At 40.2% G+C, this 24,854-nt stretch overlaps 1 protein-coding gene across 1 annotated transcript in view; it reads right to left on the bottom strand.

Moving 5' to 3' along the window:
- The window catches only part of eys (eyes shut homolog), a 142,898-nt gene extending 121,640 nt beyond the window's left edge, over window positions 1-21,258 (bottom strand). Inside the window, exons 1-7 of the mRNA XM_070977284.1 lie at window positions 20,514-21,258; window positions 19,758-19,874; window positions 14,127-14,212; window positions 13,042-13,169; window positions 11,092-11,206; window positions 8,775-8,934; window positions 2,813-2,917 (exon numbers count right to left, since the gene is read on the bottom strand). Coding sequence (XP_070833385.1) covers window positions 2,813-2,917; window positions 8,775-8,934; window positions 11,092-11,206; window positions 13,042-13,169; window positions 14,127-14,212; window positions 19,758-19,874; window positions 20,514-21,258 — 1,456 coding nt within the window. The remainder of the gene's footprint in view (window positions 1-2,812; window positions 2,918-8,774; window positions 8,935-11,091; window positions 11,207-13,041; window positions 13,170-14,126; window positions 14,213-19,757; window positions 19,875-20,513) is intronic.
- Window positions 21,259-24,854: the final 3,596 nt, after the last annotated feature.

The raw sequence follows: 24,854 nt of genomic DNA, 5'->3' as shown, positions 1-24,854 counted from the left end.
TGTGGACAACAAAAAATGGTTGCTTAGCATCACAGCAGACACTCGTCCCAAAAGGAGAAACCTTCTAGGTTTGGAAATATCTGATTTCTCCCCAGAGATGATTGGTGTTTGGCATAACCAATAGTTTAATATACCATGAGCTCAAATGAATTAATGCTCTAAGCTTTAGGAAAGTGAGAACTGTGCACTAGATCAGCTTTACACATAGATTGTTGTTGAGGAAACATGTATTATTGAGTTGGTACAATATAATAAATGCAGTGGTAGGTAGGGCTTGCAGGAAGAACGCAGTCAACTTATAATTCCACCCATGTCTCAAGACTTTTGTACTGTGGTCCAGCACTCAACAGACCATTTTCTTAGATTGTAGGAGTCACTTCACCATGGGAAGATGAAGCAGATGACGCATATGAGCGGAAGAGGCTTAGGTTTGCTGAGATAACAGATGAGATTTAGTAGCAAGACTGGAAAGCCAGGGTACGCCCTGTGGAATTTCGTTACCATGGATCTGTGGCCACATCTAGTACCAGTTTACTCAGGGAGTTAGGGATTCATGATCAGGGATTATGGCAGGCTGCAAAGGCAGCTTCAGAGGCAGCTGAAAGAGCAACTGATGGCTCTGGCTGAAAAGAAAAGGCACCAGCTTGTGTGCAAACGATGGATATCTTTCTCGTGTTTAAGATAGGAGATACAGCAAATATCAGTGTCAGTGGTCAAACAACACAGTACTCGCTGTATAATAGTCTAACATGAGCTCTTTTTAGCATCGGTCTAAAATATACAATTTAGGCTGACAGTTGATTTAATAATCAGAGGGCATCCTCGGTAAATTTGTGAAACATGCATGTTGGTCCTGATCGGTGCTCTGAGCAGGTGTAACGGGGGCGGCCGTGATCACCGTTGAGCCTGCTGGGGTGTCATGGGTCTAATTCAACTTGACATATGTGACGGGAGGCTCCCTCTCGATAACCCCAGTGACATAGCCATCAGCCCACCCCCTCATTCCTCTAACGTCACAGCAAGATTTCCACACAGACGCTGACTCAAAAAGCAGTCCCATCAGATGTGGTGTGAAAATGAGCATTAAAATACTGACATCTGCTTTTTTTTTTTTTTTTGTAAATCACTGATCAAACAATGAACATAAGGATCACCATTATCATCACCAACACAGCTGACATAAAGAGATCCATCATTCTGAAATGCTTTTCCCAACCTGCTAAATCCCTATTTGTTACTGAAATAGAAATGAGCTTAAAAGATTTGAAGTCAGAGGCTGTAATCTCAGCTTTTTCATTACCAGCATTTTTGACATAAGGTTTCTGTGCTATTCTTACATTGTTAATTATTATTAGAAAGTCCTTGGCTCAAGCCTGCTGGCCTTTTAAAGAGTTTGCAAGTTCTCCTTGTGTCTGCAAAGGCTTCCTCCAGTTTTCTCCCTCAGTTCAAAGACATGCCAGCTAAGTGAACTGGAAACTCTAAATTCCCTGTAGGTATGACTTTGTTTTTCTGTGTGTGTGTTAGACCTGAGACCGACGAGCAACCTGTCCAGGGTTTGCCCCACGTCTCATCCAGTGCATGCTGGCAGAGTCTCCAGCTCCCCCACAACTCTGAACAGGACGAGCTTTATAGGAAATGGATGGATGAACACTTCAGGCTATCATTCAAAATTTTTTAACCTATAGTGAGTTGCACATAGACACTTCAAGGGCTGACATAATTCATCAGCTGACGAAAATACAATGGCACATCTGAATGTCACCTTAAATAGTGACACTAATGTGCCTTGCTTCAGCAAATGATGAGATGGACGGACTCTCTGACCCACGTGTCATTAACACTGGTATTGTCCTTCAATGCTTAATTAAGCAACCGTGAACAAACACAATACCCATCAATGTTACATTTCCCCGAAAGAGCCCAAAACATTCGCTGGGAAAAAGCAGCTAAATATAACAAATTCTTGTGAGGAAAAACATCACCTGGCTACAAAGATGATCTGCCCACAGTGTCTTTGGTCTGTCTGTGCAGTAAAATGTTCCAGTAAATCGGGCAAGAGCAGCATTTGCCAGACACACTAGCCCTGCCAACATCATGAAGCTCCCACGGGTGGTCCATCAGTTTACGTTCAGTGAATGTAAATTCAGGCTCAGCCCGTCAGGCACAATAAGCAATTACAGGAAAATTAATGGCAGTTTCATAATATAATATCATGAAACTCTCATTAATATATTTGCACAATTTGGTTATATTATTGAGCTCTGGCAATGAGCTTAGTGATTTTTCTCAGCTGTCAATCACAGGCTAAGGCTGTGAACTGATACTGTGAACAGTGTGACCCTGGCTGCGCCTTGCTGCCTCTATACTGCAAGATGGAGCATGTTGTGATCAGAGGACCAGCCACTTGTACTTTCATTAAAAAAGCCATTTGATAGCTTTATGTAAGCATATTGGAAAAGAAAAAAAAAACAAATTTGGAATCTATTAAATAAATGAAAAAATAAGCCAAGAATAGAAGAATATTTTCAGTACAGAAATATGATTTGTGTGATGAATTAAATCATGCTGACTTCCCTAGCTTTACTTCCTCAGGCAGGATGTGTCACAGTCGAGGGACCCCGCCGGCAAAGGCTAATCACCTTTGGTTTTCAGTATACACTGAGATGGCCAGAGGGGCCCTGGCTGAGGATCTTAGGCCACATTTGCTGCATAAGAGTTAAAAAGCTCAGCAGTACTGCCTGCTACAACAGCTAATACAGCTACCACTAAAATGTTATTGCAGAGATCTCGCTCTGGCCATAGCCCAACATACCTGTAGGACATTGGCATTCATAGTGTCCTAGCAAGTCAGAGCATGTGGCATTGTGCTGACAGGGGCTGGAGTCGCATTCGTCAATCTCGGTCTCACAGTTTGCTCCTGAGAAAAGAGAGAGAAATGAGTTGCATTTACGTCACATTAACCTTTTCACGTGAGTGATAACATGTTACACGTGTCATTACCTGTATATTGCATATTTAAAATCCAACTTTGCCAAAAAGCCCCCTTTCTTGTATGAAAGCAAGATCCCAAGAAAAAAAAAACGTTTTTTTTTTTTTTTTTTGTCCAACCAGGGGTCACCATCTGAGTCCTACAGCATCTTAGTAAAGGAATGTCTGTCACCTAATTATGGCTTCAGGAGAAAAGGTGTTTTAACTGTTTCAGGCATCTCTTTAAGGAACATTTTGGGAAATACACTTATTCACTTCCTTGCCGAGAGCTAGATGAAAAAATTGAAGTCATTCTCATGTCTGCACTCCAAAGCCAGCAGCCAATTAACTTAACTTAACATAAAGACTGGAAGCATGGAGAAACAGCTACCCTGGCTCTTGCCAAAAAGTACAAAGAAATCTGCCTACCAACAATGGCAAAGTGCACTAATTAACATGTATCTCGTTTGTTCAATCAGTGCAAAAACCGAAGTATAAAAACAAGTTGGGGCTTTGCAGGGAGATTATTTCTAGGCTGGGAGCACTCACAGCCTGGAGTCGTGTCATCACTGTGACGTTGCCAGGCAGGTGTTAGTTGTTTTCAGTGTTGTGCCTGAATGTGTTCATTGAACGATAGTTCATGAACTTGTTCATATTTGGGCGAACGTGAACTAAACGTACTGTATTACTGCCTGATGAACGTTACTGTGGACTCATTTATTCTGGTGTCTGTGAACGGCACACTCTCTCAGTTTAACTTTCTTCAGTAGGGTGCCAGATTTCTATAGAGCCATCCAGGCGAAAACCTGGCTAAAAACACCGTAAACAGGCCTTAATATGTAGCAGCAAAAACGCCCAATCTGGCAACACCAGCCACCAGTGTCACACCGCTGCATGCGTCATCAAAACAAAAAGCAGCATGAAGGTGACAAAGCAGCAAGGAGGCGTCGTATGATCATTAAACAAGTTTTATGACAAGGTTGGTGAGGATGGGAAAAATCCTTAGTTACAGTGTTAAAACTGATAAAATAATTGCGGTCTGTGGTTCTATATGGGCTGTGGCAATGATTTTGAAAAATAATAGCTCGCAGCAACATATGGAAAAAAAGAACTATGAACTAGTTCATTGTTGGAACGGTGAACTTACTTAAAAATTTTGAATTATGAACTATGAACTGAACTAGTTCATTTTAAAATTTGTGAGCTGAACTTTGAACTAGTTCATGTAGAGAGTGAACTTTCCCAACACTGGTTGTTTTTACCTTTGGACAGAGCCAGGCTAGCCATTTTCCTCATTCCAGTTGCTGAAGCAATGAAACAAGGCCGGAACAATAGTGTGCTGAACCATCAGACCCCCTTTAAAGTGTCAAGATTAGAAAATGTAACAGAGACTATATAGCTTTTCCCCCTGCTTGCAGTCTTTATGCTAAGCTAAGCCTATTCACCGCTGGCTTCATATTTAGCAGATAGATATGAGAAGGGTATTGATTTTCTACGACTAATAAAACTTTTGGCAAAAAAAATGAATAAGCACATTTCCAGAAATGTGGCACAGATCTTCCTTTTAAAAGAATCTGCAGAATTCAGGTGCTGAGGCCTGTAAACACAGAGAGAGATGTTAGAGAAAATATACCCCTGGTTGGACAAGTTCACTTTCTTGTTGAGAAAATGGACACTTAATAACGAGCTCTGTCCCGGCTGAAGAGAGCTGACGAGGTGGGGAATGCAGGTTGCTTGAGAGGAGATTTGTTTGGTGCTCAGCTGCCTCAGCAGCTGCTAGTTCTGCCGCTGTGGTTGGGGGTGGGTGTCTTCCAGTGCAGGTTATTAATTTAAAATGTCCTATCATCAATAACAGCGCAGCAATGACATGTAGTGAAAGTCCCTTCTTGACAGTGGCACCCTCATGCTCCAGCACAAACACCATGATTGATATCATCTGCTCGGTAGTTGCTACAGGTCATTATATACAAAACATGCCATGCTGTGCGCCAGCAAATTATACAAATTTGTCCTACTAAAATCTGCAAAACGCCCACGCTCATTTACGGCTGGGAATAAAATCTATTATGTGGTGTTTGAGCTTTTTATTGAATTTGGATTACAAGAAGTATGGTGATTTAAGATTCGAAATGTGTGTACTGCAGTGTCTTAAAAGTCTAAAAATGATCAAATTGAAAAAAAACAAAAAAAAACAAAAAACCTTGATGATGAAGGACAATACCAGCTGAAGGTTCTTTTCATTGAACTTCAGCAAAACACTTCTTGCTCTTGTGCACAATCATTATTTCACTACAGGTTCCTTCAAGGCAATAAAGCCAGATAAAGGTTTAAATGCAAACACCTCTCAGACCACTTCAGGTGAAGAATTACAGATGGTTTGAGACTTTTAAGCACACTCCTGGATGTTAGGTGGATTGTAAACTTGCATTTAACTGCATGTGTTTTACAATTAAAACTGAAATTAATATGAGACCATGCAAAGTTGTTGTTCTATGAAAAATAAAGTCTTCAAAAATGAAATGTGAGTGCGGTGGCTTGAGTAATGTATCCTGAGCTATGATCTATGATAGAGTGGGGTTTCTGGGCAAAGCCTGAAATTAAATTGGCCTTTCTACGCTGCATGGCTCGGAATTCCAAAGCAAAAATCCCAAGATGCCAGAAAATGATGAATTCTATCAGTCACTAAGACCTGCCATGGCGTAAGAGACAATTTTCCATTACTGAAGTGGCAACAGATTTCAGCTTTGAACAGAGGAAAAAAAGCGTGTTCATGTAGTGCTATGTAAGGGCTTATCTGACTGACAGGTGAGTGTGTCAGGACTTAAAGCTAGATTGGGAAATACGCTATAGGCCAAAGCCAGAGTGCACTGGGGAAGGAAAAAAAACAAAACACATTCACTGGTTGTTTAAGCAATAAAACAACAGTAGAACCATACTCTGCGGCGCCATCATAACCCCAACAGTATAACATATACAGTATGCAATGCAGCAAGCATCTGTGTTGTTCCATACTGTCAATACTGTGCCATTCCATCATGGCATTGATCAGGAATATACAATGCTCAGCAAGGACGCAGTCTGTGTTTGGTTTTTTTTCACCAGATAATGTCAAGAATAGAAAATGTGAGAAAGTCTATATAGAAATGTTTACACATTGTATTATGCTAATGACTCTCCCATAAAGTCTCTGTTAGTTACGTCAGTATTAGCTTATTTATAGGTATGCACTGATGTTTCTATGTGGGCTGTGCACTGTTCTTGGAAATTAACCTGTCATTACTAAAGGCCATTGCATGGTCTCCAGGTCAGGGAGGTTTTGAAGCAATGACGGACAAAAATGACACCTCCGTTTCTATGTTTGTTCAGTCTTTTTAAGGCATAGTAAATGAAAAGGGTTCCACTTTCTCCCCCCTTAAATCTCATACTCTGTAGCAACCCCTTTTGCTTTTGTGTATCTGCCTTGTTCCCTTGTTTTTTTAGAACCGTTGTCACTGATAGCTTAACAACTTTCGGCCATGTTCCGAGCTGGCAGCTAATTAGGAAGGAGTTTGCCAGAGTACTTGGATTAAATGCAGTCAGCAGCAGGCCTTAGAAATGTCAAGTAGGCAAGGCTACTGGTAAATAAGCTTCAAGGTTAAAAAAATCACTTCATCAAGAGAACTGGCCTTTGCTTAAAATCAGTGGTTTGAAAATCACAAGCCAACTGCAGATTTCTTATCTAAAATATTATAATTTTTCAATTCATTAAAGACATTCGATTATGTCCAGTGCTACTTTTGGCACTTTTCTGTTTGGATGTAGACAAATTAAAAGTGTTTTGCATCAGGTACAGTCTTTCTTGACGTTGCTTATGCTGGAAAGCAGCAACTGTTAATAGCACTAATAATAAAAAATGGAATGATCCCTCTGGGGTGTTTCTGTTTTTCCTTGTCCACCTCCTCAGGGTTATCAGAGTTCAGAGGTCAGTTATGGAGCAGCAGCCAGTGAGCTGACTGTGATTCAGTCTTATGAGACATTAATCAGAGTGGATGCTTGCAAACATGAACCTAAAACTGAGTTAAAGAGTGACCTCTACTCTCATTATGCTGCCCTGATGACCCATGTGCAATCAATGTACGGTATCAGAGACCTTTGAATGAACCCAAATGTGACCCCCTGTTCACAGACAACTGCTCTCAGATGTGACAGGTATTAGCCCACTGTGCTACTCGGAGACAAGCGTCCAAATTACTTAATGTCAGCTATGTGGATATTAGCAAAAAACGCTTCTGGAAATTAAATGAATTTGTTGTGAATGTTTGTTTAAAAAGTTTTAAAAATCAATCATAATTGCTTGAAAACTCTGTGGCAGCGAAAATGAACAGCTCATTATAATACTGCTAACATAATACACTTTCAGCCCACTTGGTTAGCTGCGTTGTCAAAACCAAAGCAGTGTTGCATAACAAAGAAGGCGATCCAAGTACCGGAGCTAACCTAAGCTAATGATAACCTAGCTTACCTGCTCAAGATGAAATGGAAGTGCTCTGAAGTAGAAAGGTAAAAGGCTACTTTTAAAATGGGACAAACTACAGCTACCACACCCACAATTAACTTACATATACCGGTTTTATCAATGCTTCTCTGCCCGACACATGAAAACTCACCTTGAAATAGTATGGCTAATGTGTTAGCTAATGTGTTAGCCATAACAACTGGTGCTTCTCTGCACCTATTGGTCAAAAATGGCCTAAAGTCTGTTTGTGGTCAGTTTAATCCAAGGTTAGTTTTACAAGTGAATTTACTGGTAATGGTAATAATAGTAATAATAACTGTAGTATGAGTCAGCATATTTTTAGAGGCTTCACTGTTTGGTGTTCCTTCAAAGACCGTTTGATGGAGTTGGATGGTGGTTGGGTCGAGGTAACGAGAGATTTTGGTATACTTGAGGTTGGGTTGAGCTCCATAAATCACCAGAAACACCAGACGAAGAGTTCTTTTAGGGCTTCTTCCTGAGAGATCTCATTTTTTTATGCTTATTCTACTATATTTCTTCATAGATTATAACATTTTCTTCCTTATCTCAATCTTATTTTACATTCATTTTTTATTTTCTTTTATGCCCATTCTGTTTTTTTCTATGTGCAGTAGTGAGTTCTACAATGACAAAGCAGCAGAAAAGAATACATTTCCTTTGCAAAGCTTTTTATATGACATAAAATCATAATGGACACCTGCCAGCCAATCGGAAACCAATATTTCCTGTCACCAGAGAATAAATACATTTATTTTAGCATGGTAGAAATCATGCACTTATGATGGAATACATCATGTTTCTCCTGCCTTGTTTAGGTTTTAAGCCATTTCTATGCCATCGGCCTTAAATGCCAACAAAAGGCTGAATAGAAACATTTATAATTTATGGATTGCTCTCAGCATGAGATCTCTGTGTCAAATGTCGTGCATCAGGCTGCAGAGTCACTGTCTGAAAGGAATAACATATCCAGAAAATAACTGCCGTCACTCCCTGTGTTGCATGTCTGCCTCATATCTTCTCAGAATTGTGCGCACATTGCATATCCGGGATGTTTAAATAACAACAAAGTCTATAAATGTCACGAAAGAACACAGCTGTGCCAACAGCATGTAACTGTCAAGCTATACCTGTTCATGTCAGATTTTCCCCAAACATCAATCAGTCATTCCTTGCCCCATGACCAACCTTCCCACAAGGGTTTGTACAAATCGATCTGTATTTTGAGATATCCTGCCAACGGACAGACAGATGGAAGGGGGCAAAAACAGATAATAAAGCAAAGATATCTCACCTGTGAAGCCGGGGGGACATTTGCAGGTGTGCTGTGGGGGAGATGATGGCTGACTTGTTGTAATGCATGTGGCTCCATTCAAACAGCGGTTTGGTTTTATCAGGCAGGCATCGCCTACATATTGACAAAACTCTCCAAACCATCCTGGGGCACAAACACACTGCAGGAAAACAGTAGAAGATCAGGGTAGAGTACATGAACTTTGCAGCCTGTACCAACAAAATTTATTACACAAAGGAGTGTGTATTAGAGCAACAATATATTTTTCATTGCTTTTTACCACAATGCCCTGTTTTTCTATTTAAACAATGACTTTCTGTTTGGTGGTACTCACCTCCACATTATGTGAACAGCATAGGAATCATGTCCCATTTTACCCTTGGGGAGCATGAATAAAAATGAAAACAATTTGCACACTCTTCATAGATTGGGGCTGTAAACACACTCAAATAAAAGGGTCAGGTCACCCAAATTACAAAAAGCCCTACATTCTCACCTACCTTGACTGAAATATACCTGCTCAGATTTAGATTAATTTGCTCAGGTTTTGAGATATTCTCCCGTGAAATTAAAAAAACACGATGGAGGTGAGTGGAGTTTACAGTACTTGCAGCATTAAGAAATAACCTTTCACCATATCATTTGCAAGCATAATTGAAACCCCATCTAATAATATTTTAAAAATCAACAATTTAGTTGAGTTGAACTTTAATTAAATGAGCTGACTCATTTATCAAGAATGAAGGAAAATAGATTAATTAAACGTCCTCAATCAGCATGCTCATTCAAGCTCCATCCCACATGGTAGGAGAGAGCTAGCAAAAACTAGCAGCAGATGTTAAAGTTAGAGACTGTGTGCTTTACTTAAGGCTACCATCTGCTGGTTAACTGAAAAATCCTCAAACATAGACAATATATTCCCCCCAGTAATATAATCAGAGCAGTAGTGTTGGTATGGGCTGCACATGTGATGGAAGAATGCAATGTGCACGTATTCAGGCTGTAATTTTACTTCATTTCTGATCAAAGGAATGCAGAAGAATTAGCTGTACATGTGATGGAAGTGTGTGCTGCTGAATTGAATACAGATTAGAGTTTAATTATATGGGAACACTGTCAATACATGCCATAAGAACGAGTATTGCTTTTTTGTGTAATTTCAACATCACGACCAATGAACAATATTGTGATGGAGGCAAAAATCTGTGTGCATGTACTACCACAGTGCTGTAGGAGAGTAATGGGTACTCTAAGTGATAAAATGTTAGTTTTTATTTGCATGAACCCTTTTAGGCTGCAAATGAGCACTTTAACCTTGCTCATGTTTTCATTATAAATCCAATGTGTTGGAGTGGAGATCCCCCCCAAAAAAAACAACAACAAAAAAAAAAACCTGTCAAATTCTTGTCCAAAAGGTCTCTTCTGTACACTTAACGATAAAATCCATTCTATGTGACCTCTATCTTTGTCCTGTCTGTACAGAGCATCTTCATGACAAAAGGGGGTGAAATTAGTGAATTACCTTTAATGAACCACACAATGGTTTTTCACACTCAAAGGAAAACCTCATCAAAAATATGAATAAAAAATAAAAACAGAAGAAGCAATGGCCCATTTGCAGTGAGCAACACTTTTGATTATGTCCGACCCCCACCTACACAGAGCATCTAAAAGTGGATTTTAGATTAAGAACACTCTCAGTGGTCTAATGGAACAAGACTGATGGAGAATAATTAGGAGCTATGGGGCATTACAGAGCAGTCTCAGGTGTTATAACAAATACAGACGTTTGAGGAGACTGAGCAATAGGGAGGCAAATTAGACCAGAACCTGTCTGTCTGAGCAATGCGTCCACATACTCACAATGATTAATGGCTTAGAATTAGATTATTGCTGTCTATAGACATCTTCACCCAGTCTGTCATTCTTTGCTGTTGTATTTCAATTAATGACAGGTTTTCTGACGTAGACCAAAGATGGAAGGAGCTTTTATGCTGTAACATGCAGTAGCCTGTAGATGCATTCAATACATCTTAAGTATCTATAGGCACTCTTATGTTTACATTTTATGGATTAATGCATCATTAAAATGTATTAATCCATAAAATGCATCATTAAAGAAATTGCATTATTTAGTCTTTGAAAATTATTACAAATGATACAAAATTTTAAAAAATGACTGCTAAAACAAAAAAAAATTATATGTATCACAGCTGTGCTTATGAATATGCTTTTACTGTAATTAAGATGCAGCATGAGTCATATTTTGTGTGCTTATAGGAGCATTTCATTAGGACTGAAACACTGAACTACTTACCTGATATCCGCCAATTATGCTCATGCACAATCCGTCATTTAGGCAGTTGATACTGAGGAGCCTGCAGTAGTCAATTATTTCTTCACAATTCTTCCCGGAAAACCCTCTCAGACATCTGTTAAGAGGAGGTCAGTGTCATCAGAATCAATTCACCCTCAGCCTTGAGCACTAATAAGCCTTGGTTTTTTTTGTTTTGGTTTTTTTTTTACAAGAGAGGTGGGGTTATAATTTCTACACGGCCTGTTTGTGATACAGACGTGGGTGAGACTGGGTGTGCAAATGATTCGTCCAATTTTCATGACCTGGATTGCCAAATGGGTGGAGTTAGCTTATCAGGACAAATTAAGCTCCACTTAAAATCAGAAATACAACCACTCTCACTCCTCAGTTAAGTTCTCTACTAATTTTCATTTACTGTATTTTTCACTCTAATTTAATTCAAAATTCTTAAAGTATAAGAGCTGTCATAATGGGAAAAATGAAATAACAGCATGCAAGTACTGGATGTCCATTATTAAGTGTACAGCCATCACGTGACATCAGATCTCCACAGTTATAACATAGAGTCTTGGAGCCAGCATCTGAATGAATGTGTTGAGTACTAATCAGTGCTGCCATCTGGCACAGGACTGTATAATAACTTGATTTAAAAGACATTGGATGTAAGGTAGAATGGAGAGCTCAGTAGAGCCCAGTCACCATGAATATCCTGTCTCATCAAACCTGAAAACATATTCATATGAATCCCACTGGTGACTCACCATCTTGTCTGTCAGAAAGGTGTTTCATATGGGTGTTTGCTTAACAATATATCACACAGCCATATTTGAGTATATATCTGCGATAGTACAACTTATATGGACAAAGACGAGCAGCTGTAGAAGCACCTACAGGAGTTTTAGTCTGCTCTAAAAAACAGGTTTCAGAGTGATAATTAGCATCAAAGGCAGACTGTGATCGAGTAGAAGTATGTATCCTCCAAGAGACTTTGAGAGGCAAACTGCTGTAAGTTTAAATGGCAAGTCTGGCCTTCACTGCCTTTGTTGGTTTAGAGTTGAGTCATTACTATATAGAACGGCTGGCAATGCTTTGTTGCTTTTTCTTTTTTTTTAATCAATATGATTTAAATAAGAATTGACCAATGTCATTTCTTTTTCTATTTAAAGGATTAAGATGCCATATTTTTTTTTTATGTCAAACCCCCCCCACCCCCCAAGCTAACAATGTCACAGTCCATTTCTCAATACTGTACAGCACATGGTGTCATTTTTCAGAAAGCTACATAATTTCCTGAAAGTGACGGGCACTGTATTTTTTTGCAAACATAACTTAAGCAGGTGTAAATAGTCCATATTTGTCAGGAGCTTTTTGCAGCTGTGGATTAATGCACATTTGGTGTGCAAGTCAGTATTTACAGCTCAGGGAGGGTGTAAGATCTGTAGGATTGACTCAGAATAACATTACGCAATAATATGAAATACAGTAGTTCCCATTTTACACTTCCCATGTTCTAGGAAATGATCCAGTGAAACATTGTGGCTCAGTGATGTTTTTAATAATGCTTTTTTTTTTTTAAATACTTTTTCAAAAATAATGGAGGTCTATGGCACAGAGAAATAAGCTAGGCTTTGGATACACAGACAAGACTTAAGTCAGTCGGATCCGCTCATTGTTGGTTTGGGTCTTTACATGGGATTTGTTGACAAGAAAAATATTGAATATCACCAGCCAACAATGAGGCTTGAGTTTCTGCCAGGTAGGTATGTATTAGTATTCAAGCTTTTAAGTCAAATGTAAAGCCTAATCACATTAAAAGGATGGAAGAAGAAAAAAAAAAACAGAGACCTATTTTCATTCACTCTCAGTGGGAGACACATTCACAAGACATTCCAATCATCTAGAAAGGGGACTGTGAGAGTGGCCTCTATTAGATCCCTGTATGTGTTTCACCTGCAGACATAATCATTTCCCCTGGACACACAGGTGGCATTGTTGAGACATGGTGATGGGCTGCACAGGTTCTGCTGCCTCCTGCATGCTGGGACCACATTACCATCTGCACAGACACATTCAGAGGCCTGTATACAGGGGCAAAACAAACCAGGTCATCTTTCATCTTGGGAAAACAGGGTTAGATTACACAATGGTGCATAAGATCCGCAACTGTAGGAGCATTATCAATAAGCGGGCCATTCACTGTAGTGATAGAATTGGGCCTTGACTGGCTCATATTATTGTTACTGATCTCTACAATTACATGCAATCTAATCTAAGCAGGCAAGTAAATAATAGGTTTTATATATGTTTTAATATGAGTTTTAGAAATCATACCAGGCTAATGAATGCTAATGGTCTGGGAACCCACAGTTAAAGAGATTTGAATTTCATATTAAGCCTCTAGAAAAATATATATGTCAAGCTGCAGCAGTATCACGCATTATTTTGATGAATGTCCCTTTTAGTCTGCTCTACTCTGGTATTCTTAGGTGGGTTGTGAAAATGTGTATAGTGCACTTGGCAAACTGTAATGAACAAAACAAAGGTCAGAGAAAGACAATTAGACCATTACTGTATTTTCTCTGGTGTATCCTCGAGAACATTACAAACACCTTTGCAAAATGTATGACCACAGTAGCATTTCCAATGAAAGGTGAAAATTGCAGCAGGCATCCAATTACTAAAATCATTCGATGAGAGCCATTTCAAACTGGCACTTAAGGATGCACCGGGTCATTCAATCAAAAGGCCAGAGGAAGCAAACCCTCTTTCCCATAGCTCATCTTCAGGAGGAAATATTAATTGCTGCTGCAGCCTTCAAGATGAAGCCATTTGATCTTGTTTCAACAAACTATATTAATTTCCATGTGCCATTCCTTGTTTATGCCCCACTGAGATAAAACAAATGAGGGAAATTAAGTCCTCACATGCTCCCCTGCAGTGCAAATCTGTTCCTCCTGACATGCATATGACATGCAATTGAAGTCAACTCGGGAGTCGCAGTAAAGGCCCCCAAATCTTTCTGGGCAATGACAAACAAATCCTTTGGGGCTCTCCTCACATACACCACCATTTCTGCATGGATTTGGATCACAGGGGGCTTTCCTCTTCTCACAAGGTGGTCCTGCAAAATAAACAGCACAAAATTGTTCCACCTTTAGTCAGATGAGGAATTTATGTCTGGAAACTATTATGTATAAAAACCTGTGAACTTGTGTCGTCTGCCAAGCCAACGTCGACACATTCTACTTAAAACTACTAATTCACATGTGGTGAGCTTGGAAAGTCACATGGGACAGGTGTGAAAATACCTTCAAAGCAATCAAATGAAATTTATGCCTGAAAAGACTTGACTGACATGATTTATGATCCATGGAGGAATGTGTGATTGACGTGTTTCATCAGTAATTAGACAGGATGAAGGCATACTCAGGACCGCTTCTTGTCACTAAGCATGTGCACGCAAATATTCTCATAATTACACAAAACTAAGACTAACTGCACATAGTGTCACTGCTGTCAACAATGGCCTCTGATCGATGATATACTGTGGAGCAGAACCTAAATGCCCATTTCTGTGGGAAATAAAAAAAACCACCAAAATGATCCAGCACAAGGAAATCATGCTTCAATCAAGCTCAGGAAATGACTAAATTATTTACTGTAGTACTTGGTAGTGTACAGAATTGTTCTGCCCAATAGAGTCACATCATTCATTCATCCATTGTCTGTACCCGACTATCCCTTTTCGGGTTGCGGGGGGGCTGGAGCCTATCCCAGCTGTCAACAGGCGAGAGGCGGGGTACACCCTGAACCGGTCGCCAGTCGATCGCAGGGCAACATATACAGACAGACAACATTCACACTCACACTCACACCTAAGGACAATTTTAGAGTCACCAAGTAACCTAATGAGCATGTTTTTGGTCTGTGGGAGGAAGCTGGAGTGCCCAGAGAGAACCCACGCATGCACAGGAAGCACATGCAAACTTCACACAGAAAGGCCCTGCCCGACCCGGGGATCGAACCGGCGACCTTCTTGCTGTGAGGCACGCGCACTACCTGCTTCCACCGTGCCGCCCCAGTAACAGCATTCATTTCCACCCAATTCACTTCAGGGAAACCAAACTTAGCTGTGAACAGCTAACAACTAACAAACCTAAAAACTATTAGGTTTGGTTCACCTAAAAATGCATGGTTTTCTCAGACAGCTGTAAACAGGGACCTGAGTGAGTGCTCTTGTGTTTTTCTTGCTTTGGAGAATTGCCTCCAACTCAGGGCGTTGGGTTTCATGCTGTGTGTGTGTGTGTGTGTGTGTGTGTGTGTGTGTGTGTGTGTGTGTGTGTGTGTGTGTGTGTGTGTGTGTGTGTGTGTGTGTGTGTGTGTATGTATTAAAGTTTGTGCTTGTACAGCATAGCAGGGCTGGTCTGGTCTGCAGCTGCCATCCCATGAAGTCAGGGCTTGTGGAGTATAAATGAGCATTTGGGTCAGCACCATGGTCAGACTGTCAGCTGTTTGACGGCACGGTAAACACTGAGAAGACACTTGAAACGGAGTGAAGAAGCATGTGGTTCCCACCTGCGTCCGTTACCTATGTCCTGGTAACTGGTGACATATTTTCCTCAGTAAAGCAGCTTCATTGTCTTTTCAGTCAATGTCATATTGGAACAGGCGTAATGCATGAATGGAGCATAAGGAGGATACAATACACAGACGCCAAACACGAAACACAATGATTATCTTGTAATTTTCTCTAATGCACTTATATTCACTTTATTGGATATAGGACATCTTATTACTGCACTGACCACTTATGCTATGCTAATAAACTTGCCTCCGAACTATATACAATATTATATAATACTGTATAGCAACATACTACGTTTTCCCCAAGAATGTGCTTGTATTCATTATTAATATTTACTGCATTATTAAATATCTTTGTGCTTGCAGCACTGAGCGCAGAATATTCAATTGCTTTATTAAAATGACTACAGGTCAAAAACAATGCAGCCATTATTATTGCTGTTTCCACTATTATTATCATTATTACTACACAACAGTTTATATATTGATTATTTAAAATAGGGAATGAAAAAATGACTCAGAGTTCCCAACTTGGAAAGTCTGATATTTCGATCCTGTCAGTGCACAAAAATAAGCCGACGCCTCTGTGCCACATGCAGGAATAAAAGAAAGTCGTCGTAAAGATGCATAAATGATTTTCATGGAGGATTTTCACTGAACTGTAAACTAAGTAACTCAGTGCTGCAGCAAGGTTCATAAGCATGTTCCGAGATGAAGAAATTCTGAACTAAGCTGTAGCCAGGAGTTTTCTAAATACTGCAGTACCACAACACTTTCACCACCAGCAGCTTAAGCAGAGACAGGGTAAGGCTGTAGTGACATTGTATGCAAAGGATAAAATTAGACTGAATTCACTGGAGGTTCAAGGTGAATAAAATTTGATGTTATTCCCTGGTGAGGGTTTTCATTTTTGTGTTCCTCACAAGGTGCCTACACATTTATCTTTCCAGTGACTCTTTCTGTGCATATTTTCTTTAATCCCCCTGCTGATACAAGTGCTCATGTCCCAGAGGCTCCTCATAGCCTCCTCTGTGGGCATCAATCTTACTATGTACAACTTCAGGGCTTGCTTTTTCCTCAACTCATTTTCCACCAGAAATTGAGTTTTCATAACTGGTCCACTAAAAGTTGCGCCAATATAAACTACTATATTTTTAGGAAGACTTCCATCTGCCACGTGTATTTATGACATAGATAAAGGTTGGAGCACGCTCTGCACTCAAGAGAGAATATCCTAATATGTGATCATTTTAGTTTAGGTCATGCACGGTAAAATATATTTATTTTTTTACCATCATTTGTGCTACCACATCACCTCAAACACCCTTATCATTGCAGAGATTATGAAACACAGCAATGTAATATAAATAAGCAACATTGTGTTGGTATCGAGTTAAATAGTTTAGCAAGGGTAATGACTGTGCATGGTGTAAATTAAACTTTGGAAATTTCACATTACTACCAAGAAGAACAATTAACACCTTATACCAAACACAAACGGTCCCATAAAGATGGTAATACCTTGCAACAAATACCCCAGAGGTAGTGCAGAGGAGAGTCAAATCAAAAGAAAATCTCATTTGAAACGTCCCATGAGTTTGGCTCATTATTCTGTGCGCATAGACTTTGGCCTATGAGGGCAGCCAGCGCTGGAGCAGCCACTAACTTCCAGTTGATTAATGAGGCAACTGCAGCAGGGAGGTAGAGGAAGCACAAGCTCCACAGAACTCCCAAGAAGCTGATGCGACAGCAGGACACCATGACTATGCAAAAGCACCCAGTGGAGTGCTCTTACTTGAGAGAGCAGCAGCAATTAAAGCAAATTAGATAAAATCTGCAAAGGCAAAGGGTGAATGTAACTCACCAATTTGTTTCTGATGTGAATTATATGAATTATCCATTCAGAGTCAGATGAGGGCGGACATTTTTACAATGCCCACTGTTTTCTCTGGTTTTACCAAATGTCTTCTTATATCAGTAATTCATTGGACACGAAAATGTCCTTTTCTAATTCTCAGCTGTGTCAGGTCGTCACTGACAGCTCGTCTTAAAAATCTTTTACATTTTACCAAAAAACGCATCATGTTTTATCAACAAAATAATGCTAAAGTTAATTTAAATTCTTTGACATTGGTGTACAGTGTGTTTTAGTGCCACTAAGTAAGAAATCCACGGATGAGGGGCTGTAATATTCTAAAGAAAACATGTGACATTTAAGGAAACTATGTCAGGCATAAACGAGGGAAAAATCAATTCATACGCGACTATTTTGACAATCAAGTAATTCAATGTCTGATTATAGACATCTAGCTTTCAGGTCAGCTTACATTCGGCATTCACTACATACAGGAATATGAAAACAAAGCAATAACGATCTATCCTGTAATCTTCTCTTTTAAATGTTAAGTAAGTTCAGAGTTGTTCTCGAAAACATCTGATACTCCCCTTCCCTCCCTGTACTGTGCTTTCTTCTTTTACTGTATCGACTTAATCTCCTCTCTCAGATCCGGATGCCAGACACTACTGGAAGTAACCTTGGAACCACTTCTCCAAAATAATAAGCTGAAAGCATGGGCTGGACTGGAAAGGCAAAGCTATGACACTTCAAGAATGCTGCCAGGACAAATTGTGCTGCAAACAAAACAATGAATCAATGTGAAGAGCCACCTGCGGTTTTTACTCCAGGAAGTTCACTGCAGGCTTGGTTTTACAGCAGACAGTGATATCCAGGGCAACCGGAGGACTACCCAGGTCTTGTAACCCATTTGTGTATGATACCCATTAACCTAAGTGTACGTTACTGGAGCAAATGAGACTCATTACCTAAATAATAGGTGAAGCTGAAACATCTCATAAACATGCTCACCAGATCAAGAGTGCCACCCAACGCTCAAACACAAGCCTCCGGCAACTTGTCTAAATCACACAGCACAATTTCTCTGCCAATGAAAGATATGCTACAATTGTGTCTGACTCTCTTTTATAAATGATTCATGGGGAGACGTATTAGTGTACTTAAGCACTGACTTGGCTGAAGTGGGTATTATGAGCTGAACAGACCACCAAAACCATGAGCATAAAACACAGAGTGAGACAGAATGTCATAGAAATTAGAAAGCAGAGAGCTGTAACGTTGAACACTGGCATGAATCACATTTTTAGGTCTGCTCTATCTTCTTAGACCAGGGTACATTAAATAATCAAACATACAAAAAAAAATATGAATAATGTTAAGTTCTTAAACATACGATTCCCTTTTCAACCCAATCACCAGAATGAACGTTGGCATTGTATGTTGAAACTTATGTTCTTTATGTTCAAACTTAACATTTCTTTATATTCAAATTGTCAATTCTATGTTATGACAAGGCTGTGGTTAAGGTCTGGTAAGGTTGAAGCGCAAAAACCACTTGCTTAGGGTTAGGAAAAGATCGTGTTACGGCATGGAAATATCTCAACGTCTTGTGAAAAACACCCGGTTCAGTCGACACAAACATGGTCCTGGCAGTAGTCTGTAGGAAGGCTCACAGAAGTTGACCAGCATCAAAGTTCTGATTTAACATGCTCAGCAGAAACAATGTGCAGTAAATCCCCCTTTAATTGATCGCTGTAAACCTTTGTTTTATCAACTGCGACACGCTCAGTTAGCCAGCAGTTTAGCCCCGGCTTTTTACAACCGCATGTCACCGGTCGTAACATCAGGCATTTGACTTGAAGTGGCTGCTTCATATATTATGATGACAAATATAACATCAAGTGGTATCAGGTTTAAAGCCCACAAGGAAATACTGATCTTTAAAAGATATATGGCTTTTGTAGTTTTCAGCTTTGACCTTTCCAAAGATGGTTGCCCCTTGGAGGCAAATGACATGATTGTGCATCAGGAACTGGGATGCAGCAAAATCCTTCCCACTGCCTTAAGTAAACAGCATCCTGAAGAAGTGATTGGTTATCTATAACTCGCCTGTCAGGGATGAGGAGTGTAGACTGACATTCAATGATGATGTTTTCATTGTCATCCTGTGGTGACAAGACAATTCATCTACATTATAGCACCAACCAACGGAAGAAGAGCAGCTTACCAGAGAATCCTGTGTCACACGTGCATTTGAAGGAGGCAGGCAACACTTGAATGCACGTCCCATTTTCACAAATTCTCTCACAGTTTTCTTTCCCGATGACTTCCGAGCAGTTAACCCCTGAAACAAATGGCAATTCAGATGAGCACAGAAACACGCAGAGACGGAGAGGATATTCTTGGATTATGAAGTTTGTGTGCATGCACTGTAGTTGATGCTATTTATTTGAATTTCTAATTGAAAAAATGAAAATGAGATCAGTACTAACACGGCTGAGGAGAGTACAGTACACACTGGCTGTAAAGAGATTAAGAAAGAAGTCATTTGGAATGCAAGCTGGTTTAATATTAATTCTGTTTGCATTACATGTGAGTGCTGGGGTCTATGCTGAATAACATGAACTTGATGTCTCCAATAAATGTATAATTGAGGAGGCAGCTTGCATTAAATTTACTTTTATAAAGTTTAAAGTTACTTTTATATTCTTCCAGTTACTCTTGACTAATCTGAGAGTAGAATTCTGTCAAATGCATCAGTCAGATTATACAAAACATACAAACATGATGGGTTCCTCCGGCAAGATGAAGCTCTTTCACGCAGACATAACTCATGGCATCAAATAATAATATCGGATTTAAAACGATTTCATTGTAGAACAGAGGTAAATATCGTAAAGTGTGTTACATTTTCAGATGTTTTTGATCCAGCTCTGATTAAGGAGAGAACTCTACAAATGGGATCGGTGGGTTTTGCCCTTACCTGTAAAATGTGGAGGACACAGACATTTATATGTTCTGTGGTTTGGATCTGTGGATCCATTGCTCAAACAAACTCCTTTGTTTTCACAAGGGTTATCCAAACAAGCATCAGACTTTTCACAGAACCTCCCAGAGTAGTGGTGGTGGCATCGACAGTGGTATGCGCCATCCAAGAGTCCTGTTTGACAAATACCGCTCCCCGAACAAAGTCGCAGCAGAGGAGAAGCCTGACAAAGCTGCACTTTAACAGACACATTGAGCCTTAAGCCAAGCTTGCACAGGTGCGCGTCTCCCTCATGCAGAGCGATGAAGTAATGATGACCCGGGACGAGCCACTTGGCCTCAACTTGCTCACTTTCATTTATATTGTGTGGGAAGAGAAACTGATCTTCCAGCTGTCCATTTGCGGAACAGCTTTCAAAGTTGTTTTCCGACACACTGAGGAGTCTGATGCCATACGACTTTAGCGTTTCATCAGCAGACATCAGCAGTTTGTCTCCATGTTGCAGCTGAAGTGGGCATATCTGTGGGAAGTTGAAAGGGTGTGTAGTTGACTCCTCTCCCCCATGAAAATCCCAACACTCAGAAACGCTGCTACAGATGTTTCCTATGAGAGTCCAGTTCATTTGGATTGTGTGCTGTTTAAGGTGCCATTCAAGTGAAGCTTGTCTGTTGCAAACTGTTTGGCAGTGGATCGTGTGGACAGCCACAAAGATGGCAATCAAGTGAAACGATGAAGCCTCCATGTTCCCACTCTCTTAACTATTTAATTCAAGTCAATCCTGAACTTTTAAATGCAACTTGTGTCATCTGGAGAATGGATGAGGTAAATGCATTGTATCTGCTCCAAGAGGTCCACATGAATAGTAGCAACCTGAAAAAAACAAGGATTGTGATTAATGATTTGCAAAACAAAGACAATCTACAAAACCATCACATCTTTCTATTATCTTATTCTTACAGCTCAAAAACAAGACAAGGGACCCAGAGACCACACGGCTATCATGAACACTTTGTTTCATTGTAACACATTGACTTGAGCGAGTCTAGCAGAGCTGTCATAATCATATGCAGTGCTGCTGACCACCAAGTGTGTCACAGCAGCCTCGGCCTGCCTGAGGTTTCTACAGAGAGTGACAATGTCGGATAAAATATTCTCTATCCCTTGCCGGTGCCTCAGTGTCTAGCAGTGAGATGAGTTAAAGCAGACAGCATTGTCTTTTTTCCCTCAGGCCCTTTTCATACGTGTGCACGAGATAAAACAACAAAGAGATGCCTCCCTGCAAGAGAGAAACTCTCTTGATCAGCTCACATGGGCTGATATGAATAAGTGCATGGTGATAAGTAATAAAGCATTGAATATGGAACACCAATATCAATAGAGGTTGGAGTGATAGAGTGAATATGATTGCAAGTATTGTCAGGACGGCTGTGCGTGCACCCAGAAGATCTCATTTACATGAGATGAAGTTGACTATTGTGTTTCCCCGAACAAACCCGAACACTGTCACCTGATATCTGAAGAAAAAATAAAGAGGACAAAAAGAGGACAAAATGTGAAACTGGTTTGTATAGTTTCTATTCATTATTAGCACAACAAATAGCACTAGTAGTTTATCTATTTTCCGTTTCATCTTTTATTTAAAGCTGCTTTTATTAATATTTCTATTTTAACAATGAATCAAATGACTATGTCCCATGTCCCTCACAGTGATTAATCTATACAAAGAATTATCCCTTCGGCACTTCAACGTAGGCTTTTATGGACTTTAACTTTAATGTTTTGGGAGTCAGCAGGCAGCTGTTTTCAGTGGAAAATCTCCAAAAGCTCATTGTGCACCACCTGCCCAACCCCAAAGGGACACAGAGGAGACTCATGACGGACAGCTACGATCTGCAAGGCGAGGGCCACATTAACAATGGAGACCACTGAAGAGGTCAGCAGTCACGTCTCTGGGTTTTCACTAGCCTTGCTAGCTTGTCTGCCTCTACTGTAGATGTTAATCAGCGAACAAGCACATGGACCAACTGTGCATGATAAATTAAGACTCATCAGTAGGCCTACATCAAAGCTTGTTAATCGACCTGCTGTGTTTCTTTATTCATTTACCTATTCAGCTCTGACAAAATGTGATTCAAATGTAATCAATGAAAAAAAGTCAACCTCTTTAAACTGACTTCATAACCTTCATGAATATTTATATAAATGTAACTTAAACCCCCAAAATGATCCCTTCCACGCAGGTTAAATAGGATTTCTGTAAGGTTCCTCCTTTCACAAAACTTTTCCTCCTGTGTTCGATTGCACTCGGAACTCGGAAAGATCCGGGTCGGACTTCCGAGGTAAATGCATTTCATTGTGCAACCTTGGAAAACACGGCCAGCCACAGTAGGTTGATGTTTGTTTGGATGTCTTTCGCGCATTTAAAAAAACTTCTGGGGAAGTACATGAGCTACTTAAGGGAGAGAGAGAGAGAAACAGCATATGCTGTAAGTTGAGGTCGGAGGTCAGATCTTTCCGAATTTCGGGAGAAATTGCAAATATTGCAAATCCCACCACTCATTAGATAAAAGTAGATGGAAAAATAGGGTCTAGGTTGAAAAAAAACAACAACAAAGAATCTAATTCGATGCCAGTATCATGGCGGCACAGTGACGCAACAGGTAGTGCGCGTGCCTCACAGCAAGAAGGTCGCCAGTTCGATCCCCGGGTCGGGTGGGTCTGTGTGAAGCTTGCATGTTCTTCCCGTGCATGCATAGGTTCTCTCTGGGTGCATTGACAGCTGGGATAGGCTCCATGTTATTTACACATATGGCCATATATCAGATTTATGTATGGGGCAGCTCTGCATGTTCACATGTCTACAGAAATGTCAGGTGATGAAGAGAAAACAGCTCAGTGAGACTGCAATAAAAAGCAGCATTTTTCAAGAGCAATTTTCTTGTGAAATCGGTGCATCGTAACATTTTAAATAACAACTCAATAAACCTAATCAAACCGACTCTCAGTGTGATCTATTAGGTAACTGTGATAACAGCTAGCATGCCAGCAGAGCAGCATGCCCAGCAGATAAGCTCACAAGCGGAAGTGCTTGCCTCGTCTTGCAGATTGTAGGAGGAGGGTCCAACTGATCTCACGTATGAGGATCCTACTCTCTTCAGATTGGCATGAAGACATGGGGTCACCATACATGAGGTCCACAGCTGGACTCTGGTAGCAATCCGTCCAGTCTCCCCAAGGCACTCTAGCTGGTGTGCAGAATGTAAGATTTAACAGCAGGAGAGTGTCCCTCAAGACTGGCTGGAGATCATAAACAAAAGTAAAAGGAGAGTGAAGTCTGAATTCCAATGAATGCTCATGCTGCTCTGTGTCTGCTGGATATGCAAATTGGGGTCAGTCATGTGTAACTGTTGGCTAACATGTTCATATCAACTATTTATGGGTCTCAGCGTTGTGTCAGAGCTTGTTGCACTGCCCCCAACTGATAAAAAGAAAAGAAAAATATCAGTTACTTTACAGTTAGAATTACAGGTTGAGCCTGGAGAACCTGTAGATATCAACCAATATCTAACTTAATGTCCTAGTCAACAACAATGACTCGCAGACTCACAACATGAAAACTGACAAGCTAAATTACATAACAAGATCATACCTAAAAGTAAATATGATTATAAGGTCATAAAATAGAATCATATAGGGATAACATCCACAGAGGAAGATAAAGCAGCACCTGAAGTAAACCTAAGCACTCCAGATCAATAAAATACTCATCAAACAAATCTAAAGCTATCAAAAAAATGAACTCCAGATTCTAATATGCCCCAAAACAATGACAGCCAGAGGGTTACTTACGTACTGTGACTCCAGACTCTATGAGTACAGGCGTAGCCTTCTAAGAGCTGTTGCTGCTGGGTTTATCTCCAGCTGTGGGGAGAACTGTAGTTGCAGTAATGTCGACTGACATCAGTTGCCTAACACCAGTGGTGGGATGTAACTAAGTACATTTACTCAAATACTGTACATGCATATTGAATATTTTTAGACTATGATATTTCTACTTCTATCAGAGGATCTGAGAACTTCTTCCTCCCCTGCCTATCACCAGTAATGATTGGCACTGCAGAAAGGTACTGGACTTTGTAATCCAAAGCTGGAGCAGAGAGACAGCTGGGATAAAAATCATATATCACCACCCATGTGACAGCAAACTGGCAACATCAAGAAGCAGCATGAGCAATAGATCGATGCTAGAGGAAACACTGTGGCCAGGGGAAACAAATGCAGGACGAAATACTGCCATTTCTATGTTTCATTTTTCCCACCGATATGCAGCAGGGAACC

This window comes from Chaetodon trifascialis, chromosome 13, assembly GCF_039877785.1.
Source record: "Chaetodon trifascialis isolate fChaTrf1 chromosome 13, fChaTrf1.hap1, whole genome shotgun sequence".
In the NCBI taxonomy this organism is placed as follows: domain Eukaryota; kingdom Metazoa; phylum Chordata; class Actinopteri; order Chaetodontiformes; family Chaetodontidae; genus Chaetodon; species Chaetodon trifascialis.
The sequence above is the reverse complement of the archived record's forward strand: the minus strand, read 5'-3'. Positions and strand labels throughout refer to the sequence as shown.